This window comes from Myxine glutinosa, chromosome 1, assembly GCF_964187855.1.
Source record: "Myxine glutinosa chromosome 1, kmMyxGlut1.1, whole genome shotgun sequence".
NCBI lineage: Eukaryota > Metazoa > Chordata > Myxini > Myxiniformes > Myxinidae > Myxine > Myxine glutinosa.
The window spans coordinates 419,221,506-419,242,766 of NC_136261.1; the positions used below are offsets into that span (position 1 = coordinate 419,221,506).

Sequence of the window (21,261 nt, forward strand, 5' to 3'; positions counted from 1 at the left end):
TCACGAGCCTCGATCTTGTATACAAAAAAAAAAAAAAAAAAAAAAAAAAAACACAGCCCTTATAGGAGAAGACACAGATCTGATCGTCCTACTCTGCTTCTACGCAAACCTAGAAGCACACGACTTGTTTATGTATAGTCAGGCAAAATCCACTACAAAACCAAACCACATCTGGAATGTGAAGTCCATGAAACGTCAGCTAGGTGCAGCTGTGTGTGAAAGCATCCTATTCATACACGCAGTATTGGGATGTGACACGACGTCTCGACTGTACGGCCTTGGCAAAGGAGCGTCACTGAAGAAATTCATGATGAGCACACTCTTCCAAACTCAATCCCAACAGTTATTGGCTGAGGATGCATCACCAGATGTGGTCGAGGCTGCAGGAGAGATAGCACTCGTGTGTCTCTACAAGGGTAAACCTGATGAAAGTTTGGATTCCCTCAGGTACAAGCGGTTTTGTGAACAGGTCGCAGTCAAGACTTCGAAGATACTCCCACAGACCTTACCGCCCACATCTGCTGCAGCGAGATATCACAGCAGACGGGTGTATCTGCAAATACAGCAGTGGAAAGGAAACAACAGCCTACAACCAGTGGATTGGGGCTGGAGAATGAGCGACGGCAATCTTGTTCCTGTTATGACCGACCTCCCTCCAGCACCTCAGGATTTGTTGAATGTTATCCGGTGCCACTGTTCGACCGATTGTGGTTCCACACTGTGTACATGCCGCAAGAACAACTTGGAGTGTTCTCCTGCTCGTGGTCAGTGCCGTGGATCTGGCTGTACCAACTCCGTCCTGGACAGTTTCAGCGACGACGATGACGAGGAAAATGATGATTAGGTAGTGGACTGTTGTTATAGACTGTTACATGCAGATGAATTAGTTAATTGTGGACATTTTTTTACTTTTAAGCGAATCCTTGACTTCCGACAGTATTTTATGAGTCAGTATTATTAGTTTCTCTATATGTGATTTTATTATGAGTTTGTGATTTTAATCAACAAAATGTGCCATAATTCTGAAACAGTCATGACAAGTGATTCATGTATTTGCATATCAGTGATCAGTATTTAGCTATTGGGAATTTTGTTTACGTGCTTATTTTTTTGTTCCGTATGGGCCGTACTGGGGCTGTAACATGCTGTAATTCCTGATATTAAAAGTATAATTATATACCATGTGCTCGGAATGTATCGCAAAATGTGAACAAATCGTACCGCAAAAGGATGAAAAGGGGGGTCCATGTACCAGTGATTTTGACAGACACCCCATATTTTTAGAGCTTTAGACTTTTGATATGTTATCTGGTATATATTACTGCATACAATTTCGCACTGATATGTAGTGTTGCAGTTTTTTCCTATCTGGCCCCATATTTGGGCTAAATGGCTTGGACTATAAGTTGTGCTGAGCAAGTTTCTGGAGCACTTGGTCCAAGCGTTCATCATGTACTGAGGTGTTGGGACCGTGTACCACTTTGTCATTTAAGTACAAGGACATGCCCGGGATGCCAGCGAAGATTGACGACATAATCTTTTGAAAACAGCTGAGTGTGTAGCATAAGCCAAACGGCATACGGGTGAAACAAAAAAACTCCGGTATGAGTCACAAAAGCCGTAAGGTCCCTCCTGTTTGAAGCAAGGGGAACTTGGCGATAACCTTGGCGTAAGTCCAACTTCCAAAAGACCGTAGAGCCGTAGAAACAGGTCTTCAGCTGTTGGAAGCAGATATTTGTCGGGAATAAATGCGATGTTCACTGCACGCAAGTCTACACAAACTCTTTGTCCCCTGGACTTTTTATTTGCTATAACGAGGTTGGAAATCCAGGGTGATGCATTGATAGGCTCTATTATCCCATCGCACGCCCCATCGCATGCCCCATCGCCCGGCCCATCGCACGGCCCATCACACGCCCTACCTCTGCACGTACTGCTGCATGTACCGAGCTTGACTATCCGCTCTAACTCCTCCATCCCGAGGCCTATTCGCTACACTCGGCAAAAACTTTTGTCTTTAAACAACACCACTCGATTGACTCCTGGACTCGTGTCAGGCCTCACAGAACTTGAAACCGGCGTTGGTCTCCCGAGAAAATGCGCTAAGCGAGGCGGGAGGAGAAAGCAGAGAAAAATACCGATTGTGGTTTCTCTTCGCGACCATCGACGGCCCGGCCCACATTTTAATAATTCCTGCGAAAAGTGTCGCCTGTCAACTTCAATAACCTCATCTATCCCTGTAGAACATACACAGCACCGAAACAACACCGTTCTGACCTGTATCTCACCTTATTCAATGCTCAGTCTGTAAGTAGTCCTGAAAAGCGAACCGAAATTACCTCTTTTATTCAAGATAATGATATTGATGTGCTTTTTCTGACAGAAACTTGGCTCCGACCCAGTGGCGACGAAGTGAGGTGTGCTGATCTCACCCCACCTGGATACACCCTGCAGTCATTTCCTCGCTCCTCTAGGGGTGGGGGCGTGGCTGTTATTTACAGAGACAACTTCTCTCCCTTTGTCTCCTTCACCACGAATTTTTCGTTTGACCATTCATCCTACGAGCTAGCCCATGTCACCTTCACTCTGTCAGAAAACACACTTCATTTCTTCTGCCTCTACTGACCTCCACCTAACCGGAAAAACAAGCTTACTGACTCTATGTTCGTGACCCAGCTTCCTAATCTGCCCGACCACTGCAATACTCTTCCTGGTTTCGTCTTGATTCTTGGAGATTTCAACATCCACTACGACCAACCACAACATCCTCTCACTTCAAAGATCATTGACCTCTTTTCTACTTTTAGTCTGTCTCAGTCTGTCTCCCAACCTACACACGTTAAAGGACACATCCTGGATTGGTTAGTGCACAGATGCGATGATCAGTTGGTGCAGTCCACGTCAGTGACCTGTGCTATCATCTCGGGCCACGTATGTGTCACCAGCCACCTAAGTATTGCTGTTCCTTGTCTTCAGCCCACCTTCATCACTGACCGCAACATTCGTGCCATCGACCGTTCCGCCTTTAAAGAGGACCTTCACACCCGTCTCTCTGGCCGTTCCTATGTCACTGCAGAAGACCTCGTCTGTTGCCTCCGCACAGCGTTGGACTGTCATGCTCCAGCGACATGGCGCACCGTTACCAGACGCAGGAGTACTCCATGGTTCAGCGCAGTCAGCGACGAAGTCAGGGCTGCCAAAAAGGAACGACGACGTGCCGAGAGACAGTGGCTGAAGACTGGCCTCACAGTCCATAAACAGTTGTATAACATAGCTAAAAGACTCGTCATAAAAATCGTTCTGAAAGCAAAAACGTCATATATTTCTGATTGGATTACTAGGAGCTCCTCCTGCAAGCAACTGTTCAGCATTACCAACTGCCTGTTTGCCACCAAAAATAAATCCGTTCTTCCCACTGTGTTTCCTCAAAATGAACTACCCCAATGCTTCCTGCATTTCTTTCACAATAAAATTCAGTCAATAAACAATCTTGACAAGCAGTCACTCCTTTCCTTCGATGATGCTGAACACTGCTTTCACGGACGACCTCTTAGTTCGTTTACTCCTGTTACTGAGGAAATTGTCAAATGTACAATCCTCAAGTCAAACACAAAAACATATGATCTCGACCCCCTTCCCACCGATTTGTTCATTGAGTGTTTGGACACCCTCCTCCCATTTATTACTGCAGTTATCAATGATTCTCTGACTACGGGTTCATTTCCGCTTCTCTTTAAACAAGCTCTTGTTAAACCACTTCTTAAAAAGCCCACCCTTGCCCTTAACGACATGAAAAATTACCGTCCTATCTCCAACCTGTCTTTCCTGTCAAAGATCACAGAAAGAATTGTGCTATCACAGATGAATGACCATCTAGTTTCAAATAATCTTTTCAATTCTCGCCAGTCAGCATATAGGCCAGGCCATAGCACTGAGACCGCTCTCCTAAGAATAACCAATGATCTTCTGACCTCTCTTGACTGTGGTAAGGTTTCCGTTCTTGCTCTTTTGGACTTGTCTGCCGCCTTTGACACGATTGACCATAGTGTCTTAATTCGTCGTCTTGAAATCACATTTGGTAAAACTGGTACTCAACTTTCTTGGCTGATGTCCTATCTTACTGATAGAGTGCAAACAGTTGTTGTCAATGGCCAGAAATCAGCCCCTTCTCCGCTTTCCTTTGGCGTTCCCCAGGGCTCAGTCCTGGGACCTATCCTCTTTCTTTTGTACACTCAGCCTCTATTTGATCTTGTTGCCAGACATTCAGTTGATCACCACGCCTTTGCGGATGACAATCAGCTGTACAAAGGAAGCACGATTCAACAAATCGTGCCCACTGTTGAAGTTTTAGAAGGCTGTATTGCCGACGTGAAGGCGTGGATGACCCAAAACAAACTTCAGCTGAACGATGCTAAAACAGAGTCTATGATTGTAAGATCGCACAGATGTCCTCTACAATGTTCACTTCCTACCACTATTCATGTTGGTGAAACCGATGTAAACTTTGTATCGTCGGCCAAGAACCTTGGTGTGGTTTTCGATTGTAACATGACATTTTCCAAGCAAGTACTTCAAACTTGCAAATCATCATACTTTCAGCTGCGAAATATCGCATCCATTCGCCACTTTCTTACTCCTCAAGCTGCTCTAACTCTGGTCTGTGCCCTTGTCCTCTCAAGGCTAGACTATTGTAATTCTTTGTATGCTGGCTGCCCTCAGTTTCTCTTGGATAAGTTACAAAAGGTTCAAAACTCTGCCGCTCGTCTTGTCTGTAAGGCGAAGAAGTCTGACCATGTTACTCCGCTTCTTGAATCTTTACACTGGCTGCCTGTCTCTGCTCGTGTGCAATTCAAAATTTGCACACTATGCTATAAATCATTGTGTGGAACGGGACCTCACTATCTCTCCAATTTGCTCACTCTATGAACCTCGGCGACGGCTTCGTTCAAGCGACGACTCTCTGACCTTAGAGCCGCCGCACACCAGCACCAAGTCGTTTGGTGAGAAATGCTTTTCCTTTGCTGCACCTCTGCTCTGGAATGACTTGCCTTCCTCTGTTCGACATGTTGACTCTCTTCCTGCCTTTAAAACCTCCCTTAAAACCTATCTGTTTCACAAGTCTTTCAATGTCTAAGTCTTGTTTTCCCTTTGGTTTGAGGTGGGACAGAGATCGAGAGTATGTCTGTGTACATGTGCGGGGGAGGGAGGGGAGGAGTAGGGGGAGTCCACATCTGTGGGTTTTGAATGGGGAGGGAAAGGAATAGGGCAAGAGTGAAGGTGTGTCTGTGTGTGTGTGTGTTTGTGTGTGTGTGTGCAGTGTGTGTGAGTTCGCATGATAATGCAAAGCGCCATGAGGGTAGTTTACTCTGCTTGATGGGGCTATATAAGACTCCTTTATTATTATTATTATTATTATTATTATTATTATTATGCCAGTCTCCAAGAGGACATTCAATTTAGTCGCGAGCTGGTCCCACAAGGCAAAGCGAATGCGGCGTAGAGGCTGAATAACCGGAGCCACAGCAGGATTTACTTTGGGTTGGTGAACAAGTGCAGAGAGGATGCCTAAGCCATCAAAGCGTGCAGGCCATTGTTTGCTGCCAGGGGGAGGACATTTGCAATATGGCCGTGCCACGATAATCCATCAAGGAAGACCCAAAAGAAGTAAACAGGTCGAGGCGCATTCAATTATCACCGTTTTTTTAAATGTAGAATGTAACCTTAGACAAGTCAGGAGATGACGATGGTTCACAAGCGAGCAGCATTCAATGACAAAGGATGGACTATAACCGAAACAGGCCCAGACAGGCCAGGCCCGGAAATGTCAAAATGAAGGATACTGACCTTAAAATGAGATAGAAAATAATGTTTAAACAGTCATGAGGTTCGTCAGCTACACAATACCGAAAATTCGGTGAAAAATGAAATGAAAAAAATAAAGATAAAAATAAAAATGAAAATTCGAGCTCTGTGGGGCGAGACACATGACATTGGCCGAACCAAATATCGAAACCGTTGTCAGATTCCACCAAACCCCTCGGAGAAGATGTAGCTTGAAATTGATTACCCCTAAAAAGACATCTTTTTCGGGCGTGGCTTTACCCACAATGGGCGCAATACGCCCACTCTTGGCAGGACACAACTCGATCATGATATCAACCTCCCACCCAAGTTTCATCAAGATCGGATGATATCATCGGGTAGTTATGCTGCAGACAGACAGACACACACACACAGACAGACACACACACATGACGAATATAGTGGTCACTTGATAGCTCGTGAACCAAAAGAGACTGGACACCATGACGTACTGACAGCTGTAATGTGCCCATTACGCCAATTTTGGCATGTCTGTAACCAGTGAGGGTGGGAGAGGACCGTTGCAGGGTCATGTCAGAATAATATCGTCTGTACATTTGCAAATTCAGGAGACACCTTGGCACCTGTGTCCAGGAGCAGAGGTATGCACATGTCATTGAGAAAGACAACACATTTTAAAATTTGATGAAGTTGATAGGACAGAATAGATTTTGGCTGGTGCAGTATATGAGTTCTGTGATTGAACGGTTGCTTGTGTTGAGGTGGAGTGACTTCACCTGGCAAAGTGGTTAAATTTTCCACAATTTCTGCACCGTTGGCCTCGGGCAGGGCAATTAGCAGCCCTGGACTCGTGCCGAGTGGACCCTCAGTTTCAACAATGCATAGTAGAACGTGTGGGGTGCTGCTGCGGCAATGTTGTACTGTGAGCTCAGTGGCATCTGGTGTGAGAGTTTGCCGAATTCCCTGAACTGCGCAGTCTGTAGCTGTGGCAGTTGAGAGTGGTCTGATAAGTTTTTGTGCACTGTGGTAAGCTGCTTCCACTTGACTGGCTATCTTTATGGGTTGAGTCAAGGTTAGGTCATCAGATTCGAGTAAAAGTCTCTCCCTCACTTGTACACTCAATGTTTTCTCGAACAGTTGATCTCTAATCACCTCATCGTGAAGTGCACAAAATTTATAAGGAAGTGCTAATTCTCTCAATGTGTAAATGTATTGGAGAATTGACTCACTGAGCCTCTGGCCTTGTCGGAATTTGAACCATTGAATGAGGGTGTTCCGAGTGGCTCCGAAATGCGCAGCGAGCACGGCATTGGCTGCTGCATAGGTGGGTGCAGGACCCAGCGTCAAGAAAATGCGTTGACCCTCCATGCCCAGGCAGTGTATCAGCAAAGGCCATCTCAGTGAATCCTCCGCATTTTGCAGATTCATTGCAAGCAGGTAGGTATGAAAGGATGACAACCACATAGGCCATGGAAGGAATGGTTTGCCTGGTAAAGCCAGAAATGCCTCCGGTGAGGAAATCAGAAATTCTGCCAGTTTCCTTCGCAAATGTTGCGTCATTTGTGTTGTGAGTTGTGTTGTGAGTGTCGCTCAAAAAATGTTAAACAATGGCACTGATCGTCATGAACAAGACCGTTTATTTGAGGGACAGATCCACCAGCATATCTCCAACACCATGAAGATGGTGTCCCGGCCATCTCTCCCACAATCCCCTTCCGCTAACATCAGCATCCTTGAGGAACACTAACATTCATATAATGCACAGGGGATTACTGTCCCTCATGTACCACAGAGATTTGACGATTTGCAAGGAAGTCAGAGATTGCATCAATCAATTCTCCAGAAATGCCATATGATTTCAGCCTTGAGACGTCGAGAGCAACAACCCTGGCTTTTCCACAATGATCCAAAACCCCATTCACATGTTCAGTGATTAGGGACAGCACATAACCAGAAGACCTTGTCCGTTTAAAGCCATACTGTACATCAGTTAGAAGGTTGTGGGTTTCTAGATGAGTCATGAATTGTTGTTTTATCAAGAGTAATTCAAGGAAAATATATCAAGGATAATATCATGAATTGATTTATTAAGCATGTTTTATGAAAATTGTATCAAGGATATCAAGGATAATACTTTGCTGATAATGGGTAGGAGGCTAACAGGCCAACAGTTAGAAGGATCTGATTACTCACCGGGGCCTTTAAAGACAGGGACGACAAAGGTCTGCTTCCATCTCAGTGGAAACACAGACTTCTTACAAATCCTGGTGTCGTCTTGTCAAATCTGTTTCTGGTGTTTGTTCCCCCTCCATCCCCTCCCTTAGATCAAATGGCTACACAGCTGACCCCGCACATGAAAAAGCTGAACGCCTCAACTCGATGTTTGCCTCAAAATCTTGTGTCCCAAACCCATCTCTCTCTATACCCACCATACCCAGTCATTCCAAACTGCTCCTGGACACTGTGTCCTTCTCTCATGACAAGGTGGAGAAGTTTTGGCCAATCCTCAACTCTGATTCTGCAACTGGACCAGACGGCATCAGCCCACGGGTGCTAAAAGCCTGCTCTGCCACTCTTTTACACCCTCTCTATGTTCTCTTCAACCTCTCTTTTGCTCAAGATCATCTGCCATCACCTTGGAAATCAGTAAACATCACCGCTTTTCACAAAAAGGTGCAAAAACAGATCCTTGCAACTACAGACCAATCAGCCTGCTCCCAATTATCAGCAAAGTCATGGAATCCATCATTGCTTCAGATATCAAATCCTTCCTCTTCTCCAATGGCTTGATCTCTGATCATCAATTTGGATTCAGACCAGGTCAGTCTATTCTCTACATGCTGCTTGTGCTGTCTCAACAATGGATGGAGGTTCTCAATGTCAAACAGAAAATTAGAGCCGTCTCCCTTGACATATCTCTTGGCTTCGATACGGTCTGCCACCCTGCTCTGCTCACCAAACTCTCCTCCTATGGTATTGTGGAAGTGTAAAATGCATCTGTGAACCGAGTAATTTTTTCCAGGCACCACCTGGTCAAAATCGTGTGTTTAGGTCCTACTCACCTCGTGAACAAGTTTTTTTTTAAATGATTTCCATCAAGTAGTTAAAATTGGTCTTCAGTAGGTGAGTTATCTCCGGCATTGGGTAGAATCGTTTTTTTTATGTCGCTATCACAACAGCGAGAAATTTAAACTATTTACCGTGATGCATATAAGTTTATACATTTTTTATACGACACATTATTTTTATTACATCTTCAGTGGTAAAATAGAGAGTGTTTGCATATAAATTCAATTCAGAGCTGTCGGGAAATTAAAAAGCAAAATAATTACTCTACGGTGTTTGCTGAAAAAGGAGGGAGCGTCGGCGAATTATCGCTGGCACCCTGACCAAATTTATTTGATAGGGAAAGTGTAAAACCACAGAATGGTAAATCATTTTGGTATAGTTTTAATAAAGGTACTGTAATATTATTTCTTTATGACTGAGGGTGATATAGTTAGACATGGTGCTTTGAAATATTGTGTTGGATTAGGTCTTCCCAAATGATAAATTTATTCTGTACAATGTCGAATATTGATTCAGTAAATCTCATTACGTTATGTCTTTAAAATATACTCAAATAGATATCTAAAATGTTTTTTACTGAGTTCAATAAGTGAGTTATAGAAAAATATTGTTTTCAAGGTAAAATACTTAACTGGTTTACAACTTCCATTGTGTTTGATAAAAACGAATCTCCACCTTCACAATGCTCTGCATTTTAAATGTTTGCTACAATTAAGGTGAAATAATGTGTACGTGACCTGTGGGGATGGGATCCACATGTACCTTTCTTTTTAAACACTTGCTTCGCATGCAAGTTAATCTTATGACTGGTTTTTAGTCTTGAAAATTGTGTATGGAACGATCCAAAGATTGTATGCAGCCTTGTTTTTTTTAAAAGAGCCATATAGAAAAACATTCGGGGATAGGTGCCTGTGGATTGATGCATTGGTAAATTGGATAGGGACTTCCTCATTGTACACACGTTTGCTTCAGTAGGGGAGCTATCTCCGGCATTTTGAGTTTAAAAAAAACTGTCAGGAGTTCCCCGGAATTCTTTTTCAAAGGCAATAATTAAAATTATAGACATCTACTGAATTATCAGGATAGTTTTGCTCAAATCCTGTGAAACAATAATGTTAAAGATGAATGAATTACAGATAGCATGCAGGTTTGAAATTATAACCTCATGTGCTTGCAAAACTCATTCAAGTATTTCTAAATTTATATTTAGAAATATGATGAGTTAAAGATATATCCACTTATTTCTTCCAAGGTTTGAAAAAGCTTTACATTGAGATAGTCAGTGAATGACTTGCATATGTCCTTAAAGTCTCCAAGCATAATTGGGGGGAGTTTTGGCTCCGCAGAGTCTGGTGCGAACAAAGGAAGAACAGATGTTCCTCATCAAGGATATTTTAATATGCAGACCTAATCTAACTCACTCAGCCGGAAGTCTGCCCAACCCAACATTTCACTCGACCTATCAAATTGCATTTCCCCATTTCTCTATCCCTCCCACCCATATTTCTTTCGACCAATCCCCACTGCTCTATCCCTCCCACCCATATTTCATTCGACCAATCCCAACTGCTCTATCCCTCCCACCCATATTTGGTTCAACCCAATCCTTCTACTCTCTTCCCCTTTTTCTTCATGCGACCAATCCCATATTCGCTCCTCCCTTTACTTGCCCCTCCAAATTTATTTCTTTTGTTTCCAGCTGGTATAAAAAGACATGTTGTGAGTTTCAGCTGCAAGATTCCACTTGGTTGTAAATACTGTAAGTTGATATTGTATACTGTGTATGTTGGTGTATTTGGTGTGTCTTTATGACGTTTTCTTTGATGTACATCTCTACTGTACCAGGAATTTCACTTTACGACTTTGACTTAGGATTTTGTTGTGCATCTTGCAATGTGCTCTTCTTGATTTGCAGTGTGTTCTTCTTGATTTGCAGTGTGTTCTTCTTGATTTGCAGTGTGTTCTTCTTGATTTGCAGTATGTTCTTCTTGGTTAAGAAAGGGTTTATTGTTTCTTACTGTGTATCTTCTTGTAAACAAAAGTGAGATCCTCCTCGGGAATTAAAAATCTGTCAATCCTTCTTCTGACAAAAGGTTTGGACATTGAATTCTTGATTCATCAATTACTTCAGGTCTAAATTCCTCAACAAGTGCACCGTCCACCAAACAGTGATGACAACATCTACATCTCGCTGTCTGATAATATGGACCAACTTCTATCTACTCATCCCAACTCTCTCTTCCTCATATGTGGTGATTTCAATTGTCACCATGCCCGTTGGCTGGGTGTGGGTACCTCTCTCACCAGCCATGGCTCCTCAGCAAAGGACTTCTGCGACTCACTGGGAATGACATAATCTGTCAATTTCCCGACCCGGATCTCAGTCAACGGAGCATCTTCTCTTCTGAACTTGGTTATGACTAACTTCCCTGAAAATGTCTGCTGCTCTTCTTCTGCTCCAATCGGATCATCTGATCATGTCCTTGTTAAAGTGGACATCTCTCTGACCATTCTCATGGAGCCTGCTCAGCGTCGACGAGTCTGGCATTTCACTCAGGCCAACTGGCACGGTCTTCAAGCAGCCATCAATCATCTGGACTGGTCTCCCATCTCTTCCACCTCTGACATCAACTCATCCTGGAAATTCTTCCAAAGTAAATTGCTCTCTCTCATGCACAGATTTATCCCATCTCGTCTTCTGTTGTCATCCCCTTTCTCCTGTCCATGGTACACGGAATCTTGTGGTGAGGCTGTTGCCCAGAAACAACATGCCTTCGTCTCCTGGAAAGCAAATCCAACAGAAGGAAATCTCATTTCCTTTCACAAAGCCCGAAACAAGTGTGTGTCCACCCTCAGGAGAGCCAGGAAACAATATCTCACCATTCTCAAGACCGAACTCTCTTATCTGTCTCCCTCTTCCAAATCCTGGTGGCATCTGGTCAAATCTGTTTCTGGTGTTGTTCCCCCTCCATCCCCTCCCTTACCTCAAACGGCTACACAGCTGACTCCGCATGTGAAAAATCTGAATGCCTCAACTCTGTGTTTGCCTCTAAATCTTGTGTCCCAAACCCATCCCTCTCTGTACCCACCATACCCAGTCGTACCCAGCTGCTCCTGGACTCCGTGTCCTTTCCTCCTGACAAGGTGGAAAAGTTTCTGTCAACCCTCGACTCTGATTCTGCAACTGGACCTGACGGCATCAGCCCACGGGTCCTAAAATCCTGTTCTTCCGCTCTTTCACTCCCTCTCTCTCTCTGTTCTCTTCACCCTCTCTTTTGCTCAAGGTCAACTGCCATCTGCTTGGAAATCAGCCAACATCACCGCTTTGCACAAAAAAGGTGCAAAAACAGATCCTAGCAACTACAGACCAATCAGCCTTCTCCCAATTATCAGCAAGGTCATGGAATCCATCATTGCTTCGGATATGAAATCTTTCCTCTTCTCCAATGGCTTGATCTCTTATCATAAATTTGGTTTCAGACCAGGTCACTCTACTCTGGACATGCTGCTTCAGCTGTCTCAACAATGGATGGAGGTCCTCAATGCCAAACAGGAAATTAGAGCAGTCTCCCTCGACATATCACATGCCTTCAATACGTTCTGGCACCCCGCTCTGCTCACCAAACTCTCCTCCTTTGGTATCCATGGAAATCTCCACGCATGGCTGGCGGACTTCCTCTCTAGTCGTCATCAACGTGTGGCCCTGAATGGGTTTCTCTCATCTCCTCTTCTTGTTCAGGCTGGAGTTCCCCAAGGCAGTGTTCTGGGCCCTGTGCTTTTTCTGGTCTTCATCAATGATCTCTCTGACTCTCTTGAAAATCCTCTCTATCTCTTTGCTGATGACACCACTCTCTGCTGCTCCATTCCTCATCCCTCAGATCGGCAGTCTGCAGCCTCCTCACTCTGCAGACCTTGACAAAATCACAGACTGGGCAAACAAGTGGAACATGTCTTTCAATCCTGACAAATCTCACACTCTTACGATGTCTCTCCGAAAAGATCGACTGGACAACCCTCCCATCTACTTTCTGAAAAGTCCTCTCCAAGAAGTTCTGTCACTCAAGCTTTTGGGTCTCACTATCTGCCATGATCTTTCCTGGGAAAAACACATTTCCAAGCTGGCCTCCAAAGCCAGTCGCCGACTGGGCATCCTCTGTCGTGCGAAGTCCTTCCTTGGCACACCTGAGCTCCTCACCACATACAAGGCTTTCATCCGCAGCTCAATGGAGTACTGCTCTCCCCTCTGGGCTGGTGCTCCTGCCTCACACCTAGCTCGTCTTCACGCTGTTGAAACCAAAGTGTTCAGAATCATTGGAATCTCCCGCGATGACGCTATCTCCGAGGGCCTTTTACTTAATCACCGCAGGCAGGTTGGTGGTCTTTCCGTCTTTTACCGACTCCTCTCCGGCCTTGCTCCCCCAGCTCTCTCTGGGCTTTGTCCCCCAAATATTCCTGCAGGTCGCACAAGATCTGCCTGCAACCCTCTTATGGTTAAACTGCCAAAATCAAGACTCTCTGCTCACCTTCACTCCTTCATTCCTCTTTTCTCCCACCTCTGGAACAAACTCTCTCACTCTCTTCAATCCCATTCCTCCCTCCAGGTCTTTAAAACAGCTGTTCACCACCATCTCTTATCCTCCCCCATCCAAAACCTTGATCTTTTCTACCCCCGCTAATTTTACCCCAAATACACCTTTTTGAGGTGACATTTGACTTCTTTTCTGGAAGTCCTTGGTGTCCTTGCGTTTTAGACCTATCGTGCCTCCCCCCAGGCCCTCTCCCTCCCACACATCTCCCGATGTCCCTGCTCTCAAATGTTGTGTTTGTGTGCTTCCTCCCCTTCTCTCCCAATCTTGTCGACCGCTCCCCTTTTTATATACTTTGTTTGCTTGTTTGTTTGATTTGTTTGTTTGATAAATGTTCGCTCTTTCACGAGCCTCGTCTCTGTACACAAAAAAAAAGAAAAAAAGAAAAAAAAAAGATGCTGCTTTCTCTCTTTGACGCGAAACAAGTTTATCAATTGATTCTTCTTCTTCTTCCTTTCACCTGCCGAACACGTATCGTTCATAAATCACATTTCTCCCCGGATTGAAGATTGTCTCCAATTCAATTAGTAAAGACGGAACGTTTTTCTCCTCCTCGGCTGTGAGATTCACGTTGTGCTTATAAACATGACGTCATTCGCTGCCCATCACCTTCTCAGAGTTTCCGCTTGAATCTCGTCTACCTTCTCATTAATACAGGTTACCACACCACTGCCATTAGTCTCCCTCAATCACAAGGGTAATGGTAATGGAGGCGCCTGCACGTGGCGGACAAGACAAGCTCAGGAACGTAGCATCGGTTTGTCTCATTTGACTTCTTGGTTCTTTGTTCTGTTTTGTCCCATCATTGTGATCCCTGGTCTGGGCCTGCGGACACAAAGCATCGATTCGGGGCTTGCGGACACAAAGCATCGATCCGGGCCTGCGGACACAAAGCATCGATCCGGGCCTGCGGACACAAAGCATCGATCCGCGCCTGCGGACACAAAGCATCGATCCGGGCCTGCGGACACAAAGCATCGATTCGGGCCTGCGGACACAGAGCATCGATACGGGCCTGCGGACACAGAGCATCGATCCGGGCCTGCGGACACAGAGCATCGATCCGGGCCTGAGGACACAGAGCACCGATCCGGGCCCGCGGACACAGAGCATCGATCCGGGCCTTCGGACACAGAGCATCGATCCGGGCCTGCGGACACAGAGCATCGATCCGGGCCTGCGGACACAGAGCATCGATCCGGGCCTGCGGACACAGAGCATCGATCCGGGCCTGCGGACACAGAGCATCGATCCTGGCGTGCGGACACAAAGCATCGATCCGTGCCTGCGGATAAATCATTGATAACTTCCCAAGTTAAGTCCATCATAAAATAAAGACAGTATGCATGGTGGTGGGTGGTTCGTGTGCAGCCACTCGGCTGCTGGTTGCATCATTTATCTGTGGGTGCGTCTGCCACTGATGCAATGCCTCTCCATAACCAAAATGTTTTTTGTAATGATAAATGATTTCGGTCCAAAATGAGGAAAAGTCCCATCCCGTATTTTAAATATCTGGATGATCTTACCCTTGTTGAAAGTTGTAAAGAGACTCAACAGTCACCGATGCAGAAATCCTTTCTTTCTTTTCAGAATTGGACATCTGATAATTAGGCCAATAATAATGTGACTTGACCTCACACTAATTGCAACAGAAGCAAACTCAACTGATTTGTGTATCCTCAATATGTCCTGAATGAGGAAAAAACGTGTTAAGGAATTGCATGGGTGGAAAGTTTTGAAAAATGCATAAATATAATCCTACCAAAAAACTGATTTTTAGCCCTTTCTGCTAGATTTGACTATGCTGTATTTTTTTCCTTGAAGCAAAAAAAAACACATACAAAGTATCAGTGATGAGAATTTAATGTGATCACATCATCACACTGATCAACTGCTGTATCCTGAAATTCAAAATGACTGCCATCCGCCCTATAGTGACAATACAATACAATCTAAAAAACTGAGCACTCTAAGTTGACATTTGGCAGGTGTATTGCTCAGGACCCATGGAAGTGCAGTGTTAAGATTGAAGTTGTTTGGGTGAGTGGTTCTCGAGAAAGTTACAAATAGTTAGCTCGCTATTTATTACATTATGTTACATTGTACATATTCTGCTAACTAGTTGAAACACGCCGTGCACGCCACAACTACAGTGCTCTTTTCTGAGTTATGGACCCTGCCCCTCTAACATCCTCTCCACATCCCTGACTAGGATCCAGTTCCAAACATGCACGTTTTCAACCGTGCGTGCATATTTTTCAACGTGCATATTTTTTTTCCACTTTCAGGAAATGGAGGCATATGAACAGTGTGTCATTTACAAGCAGTCTGTGGACGGAGGAGGGTCGTCAGTATCAACACTTGAAGAGAAGGGAAGTTCATCTATCAACCAGGCCAGTAAAACAAGGGGAGACAATATTCATGGCAATATTCAATATCAGACAATATTCAATATTCAATATTTATGCAATGATGCAGGCAACTAGACCAAGAGTCATGTTAGCACCACTTCAGTTTGGGTTGGGTGTGCAACCATATCACCACTTTGCATCGCGGTTCCTCATTGATACTCTTCATCACCTTGGGTTTTGTTGTGCATACCAGGAGGTGCACCAGTTTGAACGAAATGCAGCCAAATTCCATGGAACAAACATTCCTGACCTATCGACAGAGTTTGTCCAATATGTAGCTGACAATGTCGACCATAACATCCGCACGCTTGATGGGCTTGGTACATTCCATGGTATAGGAATGATTGCAGCCATAACCCCTGGAATTAGATCAAGGCAGCCAATCCCCAGGATCAAGGCTACTTCCTTGGAAGTGGCAATGGTTGGAAGGGTACAAGTACGGTACCACAAAGACGAAAGGCACAATTTGACGGCACTGACCTACCAGAAGCTTGTCAACCTTCAGGTCCAGAACAGCTGTGAAAATCTTGATGTCCTGTGGAAAGCATCCGAGCAGTTCGTGCACACTCAATTGTTGATGCAGCCCTCAATGCACTGATGCTATCAAACGTGTTCGATTTCCATCTACCACAGCAATCTGGAATTACAGACAACAGTAAGGATGGAGAGTCAGAGTCAGCCGAAGCAGCTGCAGCTGCAAGGCCACCGGATCATCAGATAACAGATGGAAGCAGAGATGCGGACCTGGAGGGAGCTTATAAGAGCTATGAGAAGCTGATAAATGGGGCTATATCTGCTGAAGAAGTTTGTCAGTCTGAAGTTCGAGTGAGAATCAAAGACCGCCTTCAAAAGCACATCGAGTCCACCAAGAAGTCCTCTAGAACTTCAGCTCTCTGGGTTCAGTACATGGACATGCTGGACATCCTACGAAAATACATCAGTGCAGAACACACTGGAAACTGGGCCTTACATCTGCAGGCTATCCAGGACATGCTACCCTATCTGGCAGCATCAGGACACAATCTTTACACCAAATCTGCCAGGGTGTACCTTCAGCAGATGCACAACCTCAAGACTGAACACCCAGAAGTCCAACAACGTTTCGAGGAAGGGTTCCACGTGATTCGGCGAAGCGATCGCCTATGGGCAGGTCTCTCACCTGACCTGGTCATTGAGCAGGTTCTGATGAGAAGTTTAAAAACCAGTGGTGGGCTCACACGAGGGCGAGGGATGACGGAGCAACAGTGTCTGTTGTGGCTGCTATCGATGCCCGCCTGTGCAGAAGTAAACCAGGCAATGGAGGGACTCACGGGGGTCCACTACAACACTGGAGAGCAGAACAAAGACATGACTTGGTCCCGTGACTTAAGCAAGGCAATCCCGTGACTGGAAGGACACACTGACAGTTCTCAGTTATCTACAGGAGCACAATCCATTCAGCAATGACCCTAGTTTCCGGAATATTGCCACTGGGGAGAATGCCCTTTCCACCGTCAACGTTGATACAGCACAGTCCGTTGGCACTGCGATACTGAAGTCCATGGATGGACTAACACCTGCTGAGTTTACCTTCAAGAGGTGAACTTTCTCGAGAACCACTCACCCAAACAACTTCAATCTTGACACTGCACTTCCATGGGTCCTGAGCAATACACCTGCCGAATGTCAACTTAGAGTGCTCAGTTTTTTAGATTGTATTGTATTGTCACTATAGGGTGGAAGGCAGTCATTTTGAATTTCAGGATACAGCAGTTGATCAGTGTGATGATGTGATCACAATAAATTCTCATCACTGATACTCTGTATGTGTTTTTTTTTGCTTCAAGGAAAAAAATACAGCATAGTCAAATCTAGCAGAAAAGGCTAAAAATCGGTTTTTGGGTAGGATCATATTTATGCATTTTTCAAAACTTTCCACCCATACAATTCCTTAACACTTTTTTTTCCTCATTCAGAACATATTGAGGATACAAAATCAGTTGAGTTTACTTCTGTTGCAATTAGTGTGAGGTTGACCCTTTTTTTTTGCGTAAAATGCCTGCACTAAATAACATGAAACTGAATGAGTTTAAATGTTACACGGTGACAGTTTCCTTCACAAAGCAGCGAGTGCAACATGGAACACTCTTTATAAATAACACTTTTCTTTACACAGTAAATTACAATAACACACTTTTCTTCACAAATTTATTCCTCGATCTCCTTGCACTGCCCTCTCTCAACCTCACCCCCAGGAGTACCTCGAGCTATGGCTTCCCCTTCGCTCCTACCTTTTCTTAATATGTGTGTTGTACCATCCACCAAACAGTGATGACTCCATTTACATTTCGCTGTCTGACAACATCGTCCAACTTCTATCGACTCATCCCAACTCTCTCTTCCTCATATGTGGTGACTTCATCTGTCATCATGCCAGCTGGCTGGGTGTGGGTACCTCTCTCACCAGCCATGGCACCTCAGCAAAGGACTTCTGCGACCAACAGGGACTGACACAATCTGTCAATTTCCTGACCCGGTTCTCAGTCAACGGAACATATTATCTTCTGGACTTGGTTATGACAAACTTCCCTGCAAATGTCTGCTGCTCTTCTTCTGCTCCAATCGGTTCATCTGACCATCTCTCTGGCCATTCTCAGAGAGCCTCCTCAGCATCAACTAGTCTGTCATTTCACTCAGGCCAACTGGCACGGTCTTCAAACAGCCATCAATCATCTGGACTGGTCTGCAATCTCCACTGCCTCTGAAATCAACTCAACCTGGGAATTCTTCCAAAGTAAAATGCTCTCTCTCATGCACAGATTTATCTCATCGAGTCTTCAGTTGTCATACCCTTACTCCCATCCATGGCACATGGAATCTTGTGGTGAGACAGTTGGTCTGAAACAACTTACCTTCACCTCCTGGAAGGCAAATCCAAAGGTAAGCAATCTCATTTCCTTTCACAAAGCCCGGAACAAGTGTGTGTCCACCCTCAGGTGAGCCAGGAAACAATAACTCCACCCTCCAGGTCTTTAAAACAGCTGTTCACCAACATCTCTTATCTTCCCCCATCCAAAACCTTGATCTTTTCTATCCCTGCTAATTTCACCCAAATTCCACTTTTTTGAAATACCAACTTCTGTCCTAGAAGTCCTTGGTGTCCTTGTGTTTAATACTTCTCCCACCCCACCCCCCCCCCTTCCCACGCCTCCTCCCCCCAAGCCCTCTCCCTCCCACACATCTCCCTGCTCTTAAATGTTGTGTGCACTCAAGTGTTTGTGTGCTTCCCCTTTCTCTTGTCTTCCGCTCCCTCTTTTTATATATTTTGTTTGTCTGGTTGATTTGTTTGTGAAGTAAATGTCAACTCTTTCACGAGCCTCGATTCAGTATACAAATTTTTTTTTTTTTAAACCCTCTGAAACGACATGTGGTTGAGAAAAGTGCTGAGGAGCATGCATGTGCTGAGCCACGCTAATATTCACAATAACACAGACAGTGCATTTGTGCTTTTAGGATCTCTCTTTATTGAGAAACCCTTCACAAATTCAAGTGTCATGAAAAACATAGCAGGAGTCTTCTTTTGACAAACAATTTTACATCAAGGGTGTTCTCCCCATATCACACATGGCAATGAAACATGGACTACAGAAAAGATCGAGTAAAAAATTATGTTCAACCTGCCATGGAAAGATGCCATCTGAGCATAACCAAAAAGGGACTAGAAAAACAACTAAATCAGATGGAAAACAAAATTCCTCAATACTAGTCACAATCAAAAAAGAGAACAAACAAGCAATAATCCAAAAAAAAAGAGGAAGTTCTCCCAGAACTCAAAATAACCACCTCATTTTTCAGTAAATCATTATTCATGAACCAGTTCGTGAAAATTCATTCTCATAACTTTGTTCCAAGGGCTCGTTTTAGAATCCTCACGAAACCTCTGACAGCCTCCACCTGTCGTTTGTTTGTCGTGATAGTCCCCGGAATGCTTTTTAAGTACTGGTAGGGTTTTCTTGATCATCTGGATTTCCTGTTGCTTTTTCATTGATATAATTTCAGGTTTCTTCAATTTCGAAATTCTCTTCACTTCATTTTTCATATCCTGGTATTTCAGATTTCAGCTCTCTGATATGGATCCTCATATGTGATTTCAAATTGCCGCTATGAGAGAAACCTTTATCACATATCGAAAATGTGTGAGGTTGCTCTCCTGTATGGATCCTCATATGTAATTTAAAATTGCCACTATGAGAGAAACGTTTATCACATATCGAGCATTTGTGAGGGCGCTCTCCTGTATGGATCCTCATTTGCCTTTTCACACTGCCTTTTTCAGAGAAACCTTTATCACATATCGAGCATTTGTAAGGTTGATCTCCTGTATGGATCCTCACATGTGATTTCATACTGCCACTATGAGAGAAACCTTTATCACATATCGAACATGTGTGAGGTTGCTCTCCTGTATGGATCCTCATATGTGATTTCAAATTGCCACTATGAGAGAAACGTTTATCACATATCGAACATGTGTGAGGTCGCTCTCCTGTATGGATCCTCATATGTAATTTCAAACTGGTGTGTTGAGAGAAACCTTTATCACATATCGAGCACTTGTAAGGTTGCTCTCCTGTATGGATTCTCATATGCGTTTTCAAACTGATGTTATGTGAGAAACCTTTGTCACATATCGAGCATTTGTAAGGTTGATCTCCTGTATGGATTTTCATGTGCAATTTCAAATTGCTGTTTCGAGAGAAACCTTTATCACAGACAGAGCACTTGTGAGGTTGCTCTCCTGTATGGATCCTCATATGCCTTTTCACATTGCCTTTTTCAGAGAAACCTTTTTCACAAATCGAGCATTTGTAAGGTTGCTCTCCTGAATGGATCCTTATATGCCTTTTCACACTGCCTTTTTCAGAGAAAGCTTTATCACATATCGAGCATTTGTGAGGTTGCTCTCCTGTATGGGTCCTCATATGCGATTTCAAACTTCCTTTTGTCAAGAAACCTTTATCACAGACAGAGCACTTGTGGGGGCCTTTTCCAGTGTGGATTATCTTGTGTATTTTGATGTTACTCGTTGAAGCAAAATCCATTCTGCACACATTACACTGATAATGTATTCGTCTTTCAAAAACCTTTTTGTATTTGCTTAATTTAATTTTAATCTTGGTGTTGTGAGGCCCAGACATGCACTTGTATTTTATAGGAACTGAGTCTAGATGTCGTGATGACATTTGACCTTTTGAAATTTCTGTGACAGATGAATCGTTGTTGCATTGTCTGCCTTCCACATGTACAGCATGGACATCACCTGTGTACAAATCAGCGTCAGTCGTTTGCAGGGAAATGGAATTGAGAACCATCTTAAGAGTTCATAGAACATG

The 21,261-nt window shown here is 44.2% G+C and overlaps 2 protein-coding genes across 6 annotated transcripts in view; both read right to left on the reverse strand.

Annotated features, from left to right (window-relative positions):
• LOC144888257 (E3 ubiquitin/ISG15 ligase TRIM25-like) overlaps positions 1-21,261 on the reverse strand; it is a 1,054,438-nt gene that overhangs the window by 810,011 nt on the left and 223,166 nt on the right. For 3 of the 5 annotated variants that reach the window (XM_078770585.1, XM_078770583.1, XM_078770578.1), the window contains exon 1: positions 15,005-15,080. The exons of 1 other annotated variant lie outside the window; for it this stretch is intronic. The gene's annotated coding sequence lies outside the window, so the exon portion shown is untranslated. Of the gene's footprint in view, positions 1-15,004; positions 15,081-21,261 lie in introns of those variants that run through there. One more of the 5 variants, XM_078770581.1, reaches the window with a different exon arrangement.
• LOC144894181 (uncharacterized) lies at positions 17,299-20,970 on the reverse strand. The gene is made up of 2 exons (XM_078786271.1): positions 20,112-20,970; positions 17,299-17,306 (listed from the first exon to the last, which is right to left on the reverse strand). Exons 1-2 carry the CDS (start codon positions 20,968-20,970, stop codon positions 17,299-17,301), a joined length of 867 nt encoding a protein of 288 aa, XP_078642397.1.

Bases quoted from the DNA above. Each gene is read 5' to 3' on its own strand.
- LOC144894181 (XM_078786271.1), bottom strand. From the start codon at position 20,970: ATGGATTTTGCTTCAACGAGTAACATCAAAATACACAAGATAATCCAC.